Below are 7,233 nucleotides of genomic sequence, written 5' to 3'. Positions count from 1 at the left end.
TGAGTTTTAGCTATACTGAATAATATATGGGATTTTTAGTTGCTAAGATTTTTAGCTAGTAAGTGATTTGGTAATTTCCAAGTTGAAGTAATAGACCAGATGTTGTAGTTTTCATGGGCATTAGGTTAAAAGAAACCTTGCTACACGATGTGCTTGGTTTTATTGCATCACACAATCTCGTTTTTGCACTTCAAGTTGCGTTCAATTTCCATCTCACACAGCCACCTTTGATATCGCCCTCCTGAAATTATCCACACCGTTGGATCTCACACGACCGAACATCAGTATCGTAAATCTCCCTACCGCACAAAATACCACACTGCCACAATTGAGTGAAACGGGTGTTATTGCTGGATTTGGGTACTTTTTGCATCCCGACATGGAACCAACCATCGCTCAGTTAGCCACACTTAAATTTGTGGCACATCAAATATGTGCTCAACGCCATGGGGTGTACAGTCCTACTTACAACCCTTGCATCGACGACGATGTAACAAGACGTGCGATGCCGGTTATTTGATTGTAACTGTTTATTTGGTTATATTTGTGTGCACCAAATCTCATTTTATGAGTACTACTCTGATCGTCCAACTAGCTGTCTCGGCTTGTTTTTCCAATCCCACTGCCAACTTAATGTCCCCACGCANTGTAACTGTTTATTTGGTTATATTTGTGTGCACCAAATCTCATTTTATGAGTACTACTCTGATCTTCCAACTAGCTGTCTCGGCTTGTTTTGCCAATCCAACTGCCAACTTAATGTCCCAACGCACATGATGCCATATCATCTCCAAACATCCATGCCATTCTATTAGGGTTTTCACTGATCTATACAGTATCCACGGCTGCCCAAGAATATGCGAACTGTTATGTGTTTAAAAAATTCAACCAATCATGAGAGTCTCCCGCATGTTACTGACAAGTTAACATTCTATTTCTCGCTTGACTAGCCATTTCATTTTCATGTTCTGTGAGCTAATTACTCATTTGAACACTACGACAGCTCGTGTGGAGTAATCAGCTAACAGTCAAGAAAAGTTGGATCGAACATACAAGTGTCCCATTCGCCAATGTGCTATCCACATGACAACTACTTTTATGAACCGTGAGTCATGAAATTAAGCCAATGGGCCTCGTGAACCTTTACCAATATTCTATCTTTGGCGAATTATGGCAGGGATGGGTTTAATCGCAATGTGACTACAAATCATTCTATGATTTAGTAGACCAGAATAAGTTGCTCAGGCGCAAATCATGTTTTAAGCCATGTAGATAATTGGTGAGGTTTGACATGTCTTTCGGATGCATCATGTTAAACGTTAGCAACTGAGGCCTCAACGAATTTACTCCTTACATTTTACTGTTGTCAGAGGCCCGTTTTAGGATTCCCAGTCACTTGGTTTGCGTCCAAAATAACCTTGTCTTATCTAGAACTAGATAACAAAACAGCCTCTACTTGTAATTGCAGAGCCCTTTCGAGTTGCGTTAGGTATTGCTGGACTTGCAGATCGTGACAGCAAGACCGATGGCCAAGTCAGTTCAGGAACCCCGGGAGCGTGCGACTTCAGCGACGCTCTGCGCATTAATGTGTGTGTGTCTAACGAACGCCTTTGAATGTGAGCTTCCGAGGAGATAGTAGATCATTTAGAGATTAACTTGCTGGACGTTCCCCAAACAAAATGTACAATAAAACGGGGAAAGTGGATTAAAACCACTAAATTCGAACAAAGCCAACTACGCAAATGAAACCAAGCATACAAAATATTTTTTCTCTCGATCGAGGAAATACTGAATAATGTATGGGATTTTTAGTTTCTAAGATTTTCAGCTAATGAGTGACTTCGTAATGTCCAAGTTGTAGTAAGAGACCAGATGTTATAGCTTTCATGGGCATTGGGATAAAAGAAAACTTGCTACACGATGTACGCGCTTTTGTTGCTTTACGCAATCTCGTTTGTGCACTTCAATTTGCATTCCATTTCCATCTCACACAGCCACCTTTGATATCACTCTCCTGAAATTATCCACACCGTTGGATCTCACGCGACCGAACATCAGTATTGTAAATCTCCCCACTGCACAAAATACCGCACTGCCACAACTGAATGAAACGGGTGTTATTGCAGGATTCGGTTACTTTTTGCATCCCGACTTGGAAAAAACCACCGCTCAGTTAGCCACATTTAAAGTTGTGACAACAGAAATGTTCTCAACTCCACGGAGCGTACAATCCTACGTAAAACTTTTGCATCGACGACGATGTAACAAGACGTGCGACGCCGTTTAGTTGGTCATTGTATTTGTGTACACCACACCTCATTTTATGAGTGCTAGTCCAGCTAGCTGTCTCGGCTTGTTTTGCCAATCCAAGTGCCAACTTAATGTCCCGGAGTCCTTCGATTTGATCGCACTGTGTAGGCAAACATACAAGAATAGCACAAAGCTAATGTGGATGTGTGCAATCGCTTTAGTAGCAGAGAACGTTTGGTCCTACGAGCGAGGTGGTTGTCTGACATTTTGCAGATCCATTTTTCCTGGAATGGAGGTACCTCAATTGGCGAATTGCAAAGTCGCTTGTCGGTGGTTCTGACACGGAGATAGATGGATTGGAGGAATAATGGCTGTGTACCGATGCAGACGAACGGGATTTCGGTGGTTTCTCGTCAGAATATTAACACCTACAGAAAACGGCACAGCACTTACGACAGACTTCCCGAGAAGCTTTTGATCGTCGTCTTGCAAGCATGTCAAAATCAGGTGCATGGGCATTCACAGTGAGAGAACGCTCAGTGAGACAACGTATCAAATGAAGTTATTATTTCAGAGTATCTCGGTGGGTTGCACATTCACTGTAATGACAGACTAGATTCGATGACCAAGTGAATAGCAGATAAGTGGGGAAGATGATGAGAGGGCTGTACCTAATAATGAGAATAGTAAACCTGAGAAGAATTCTCCTGTTTCAAGCTTTCCTAACAGTTAGTGTGTTCATTTTGTTCAGTTTTTGGGTAAACGAATTGGCAGCATTTGTGATGGATGATTCACTGCTTGAAATGTCTTACCACTCATAATTTCTGGGTGACAGTGGAGCTGGATTTGCGGGAAACTATGCACAGAGCCCAACTTTGTTTGGCACAGTGTCTAGGGGTCGTCCCGACAACTCGACATGCATACCCATAATTATGGTGCGCACGATATCACAACTGGTTCGGATTCAGAATAAAGTGTCAACCATCCCGTGAGGTTCACTGTTGTCGTGGGGTGATCAAATAAATTGATAGATACGCATAACTGTTTTCTCTGCTCAAGACGTCCGACTTGACACAATCTCGTGTGTGCGAGAATCGAGAGATTTGACCACATTCCTGGCCAGTCCTATTTATCGACAGCAAGTAGTCCCATGCCTGATGCATTATTCCGTTTACGAAAAAGCCTCCAACATTGCAAGCAATAATAATGCTGAATAATCGCCAACTGGTTCGGCAACCTTTTCTTTGACCCTGGGCAACGGCATCGTCGTAAATTAATTAGGGATACTGGATCCCATTCCTTCGAAACATCGAAAGCGTATGACCGGGAATACAACCAGTTCGGTAATACTCACTGACCGCACGAATGTACGGCAAACCTGCCCTTGTCGTGTAGAACTGCGTCTTCGTTGGTACTAGAGTAAATTAGAAAGATGAATGCAGGCTGTCAGCGATGATTAGTGCACCCATAGGTGAACCAGACATAAGAATTACCTTTGTGTGGACCCCATGACCGGGGTCGTGATCAACCGAGTTTCGGAGTCCAGTGGCGTCATATCAACCTAAATCAGGGTAAATGCGGAAAACCTCGGTGTTAAAATTATCGTCCTGGATTCACCTGCCTTTTGTTCTGCTGGTTACAAATTAATATGGCCTTTTCCTAGCCTATTCTTGAAGATGTAACAAAGCTGTACTGAAATCCGTGGTATAGACTACTTGCTCGGACGCCCCTAAACTAGCGATTTTTATTCGACAGGCTATCAAAGGCTTTAGTATTCGGTTGCGAACATCTTTTGGTGTGTGCTACTTCACGCGTTACAGCATCACCTTATCAATAGAATGTCATAAGCCAGGTTGGCTGAATATTGATGATTTGACAATCATTTAGTTGAGCCAACCATTTGACAGATTTATCATGAAAACACGTCGCGTCACCACTTCAGATTTGGTATGAACATGACTGGAAGGTACTGTCCTGAATGTGTCGAGTTTCCGAATATTGGTAGACATCTGGACGAAGCAGATGATCGGAGATCCATAAGTTTTCAGGCTTCCTTTGAGACTTCACTCAGCATTTGAAGTCTGTTTATACTGAAATGCTGTCAAATATTTCAGCGCCGTTTCATCACTGTTGGGGATCATTGCTAGCTGGAAACTCATCAGACACTCTGGAAATTCGGACAAACACTTTGTTTAATAGGTGAGCACCGCACCGCATACAATAACGGACAATCTTTAGTGTTAGTCGTTTGCACTGAAGGGAGATAGAGTTTAAACAACTGTTAATCACAAGTCACGAGGATTTCGGCAGGAGTTTTACGATTTTCCGGTGTCCAATCTGATAACTTGACAAACGAGAAGCAACTGGTTTTCTAGAATGTGACAATAACTGCCATATCATCTCCAAGCTTCCATGCCATTCTATTAGGGGTTGCACTAGAATTTCACCAACAGGTTCACGCCAATCGGATTGTTTCTACTCCACTGATCTATACAGTATCCACGACTGCCCAAGAAATTTGCGCAACGTTACGTGTTCAAAAGATTCAACCAATCATGAAAGTCTCACGCATGCTACTGACAAATTAACATTCAATTTGTCGCTTGTCTAGCCATTTCATTTTCATGTTCTGTAAGCTACTTACTCACCTGGAGAAGAAATTGTATGGAGTTTGGAAAAATACTTTCCCGGGTATTTTGGCGGTAGCAATCCGAACCTCCTTAAAAGAGGAAACTTCGGCCTCGTCCAATGATTGATCAACGCAATCGTAGGCCCAGTTTGCATCTCAGCCGTCTAGTTGGAACCTTAGGATTTTGTTGACCGGAAGCCACTTGGGCTGTTTGATATCCCATATCGAGTTAACCAGGTTAGAATTCCTGAATGTGGTACTGTGTTACGCTCATTATGTAGCCGAGGTTATCTTTCACGGCTGTGAGGCAGATGCACTCGTTGAGTGTTCAGTGCACACTTGCATGTTACCGGACTTCCACCTCGCACACGTGTAGGGCATCAACGAAACGTTTTCTGCATGCTGGAATAAGCGACGGCTGATTGAAGGCGGTACGCCATCTCAGTCAAATGAATCGGTTACTCAATTAAGTGATGTACCGTAAATGGATAATGCGAAATGAAACTCAGTTGAGTGACCAAAGCAAATCTGCCAAAAGTTCGATCGGCGATAGAGGTGAGAATATTGATTGCCATTTGGAGTGGCAACGGACGAGCGTACGTTCCGATGGAATTGAACCTACCAAGACGCCTTAATGTGACCAAGTGAACGAATTTGTCTACCTCGGCCATCACAGCTCAGTTATTAATGAAAATGCGTATTGGCGAACTGTGAAACTACGCTTGCACAGCGGTTTCATGACGGAACTCGTTCAATTACTGGCCAGGTTGGACAAGTTACTCGAGGACCGAACAACTGAGTGTTTTCACCAAGCCATTGCACAGCGGAGCTCGAAAGTGTTCTAAATGTCATCTCGATCAGCTTGGAGGAATAGTCCGTGAGTACCGTGTAACGAAGATGCATGCATACCCAAGAGTGTGACTAAACATGTGCTTTGGACAGTGCGCAATCAGGCAACGGGGTTCGTATAGTATGTCGACCGTTAGCACGGTCATTTCAAAACGAATATGTCTATGCTGACGCAAGTACTGTCCACGAAATACTGCCAGTCCAACGAAATGGTCGTCACCCATCAGTCCGCCGATCATGTATTTTTCCGAATCCACGTTGCTTTGGGAGCTGAACACATCGATCACAGACTTCTCATGAAATCTCTACTGCAAGACGCGATAATGAACTTGAAATTTGAAGCTGGTCTCGCGAGTCTAGTAATTATTTCAACGTGAAATTCAACCACTGGACGAACACCAACCTGACAGATCTGCTATTGTTACAATAATCTTGTAATCTGAATTTATTTCACTGTTTTCTAAAATCTAGATTCCATAAAATCTCCGACGGAATTGAGCTTCGCACCCACAAACTCACGGGAAATGCACCACACTATCGTTAATCGATAAACGTTAATTTCTTATTTTCCGTCCTTCGACGGTCATAAATACCATATCATAGCTTGCACCGCCTTACGCCAGGCACTAAAGTAAGACATTCCATAGCCAAAACCTCGTCGACCTTTGGTTTACACAGGCGTTCTGTCACATAACTGTACCTGATCAGTCAGATACCCGATGGAAGCTGACCGGTCTTCGCCCTAAGAAGGAAAATTACAAACCTATTCACTGGGTTTTTATTTCTTCAAAGGATTTGTCGACAAATTTCCAATCGTACTCAGTGTTTCACACTACCGAGTGAATGTTTTCGAACTCATGCCTAAGTGTGTGTATACATTCAACTACATTGCATAGCTCATTCGCATAGCTCACTCAGATTCAAATTTAGTTGTAGACGTATTCACGGACGTCAGAGAATCAGGCAATTTGTTGTCAAGTCAACAATAACCTAGTCCTTGTAGACCAGTAGATTAACCTGCGCTTTAGAACAGCCAGGCCATACCCTAACCACAAATAAGCAGATAAGTGCAAATCGATAGTCTTGGACGATGAACGAAATTCTGTCGTTTCAACGGTTCTCCCACTATGCTACCTCGACTGATGAGATCACTCCTTCTCACAGAATGGAGCATTAAATTATACACGATTTTATGTGCAACCTTCATGCAATATTTATTTCGAGAAAAAATCAGTCTTCATCTGGCATTCCCGCGTTCGGTGAAGGCGACAGATCAAATATTACAAGTTCACTTGTTGAAAATTCAGGACTGACAGAACCGTCCGCGTATTAGTCCTAGTTTGGTGCGACAACATGTCCAACAAACACGGGCACCGCAGAATCACACACGAGGGCGAAGAAGAACGGGTGGTCGACAGAAATTGTCTCAGGCAAGCGAGTACTAAAACTCTGAGTGAATAATGTCGCGGCAGCCGCTGGCACTCCCTCTTCATCGAGCTGTATAA

At 43.1% G+C, this 7,233-nt stretch overlaps 1 protein-coding gene across 1 annotated transcript; it reads left to right on the top strand.

Moving 5' to 3' along the window:
* Nucleotides 1-223: 223 nt before the first annotated feature.
* T265_15207 (hypothetical protein) lies at nt 224-5,721 on the top strand (the record flags this gene model as incomplete). The annotated part of the gene is made up of 3 exons (XM_009177060.1): nt 224-500; nt 1,995-2,286; nt 5,556-5,721. Coding segments are annotated over 3 exons (735 nt in total), but the record flags the coding sequence as incomplete, so codon positions are not given.
* Nucleotides 5,722-7,233: the final 1,512 nt, after the last annotated feature.

The sequence above is a fragment of the Opisthorchis viverrini genome (genome assembly GCF_000715545.1).
Source record: "Opisthorchis viverrini unplaced genomic scaffold opera_v5_400, whole genome shotgun sequence".
NCBI lineage: Eukaryota > Metazoa > Platyhelminthes > Trematoda > Opisthorchiida > Opisthorchiidae > Opisthorchis > Opisthorchis viverrini.
This window is presented reverse-complemented; position numbering and strand designations above follow the sequence as displayed.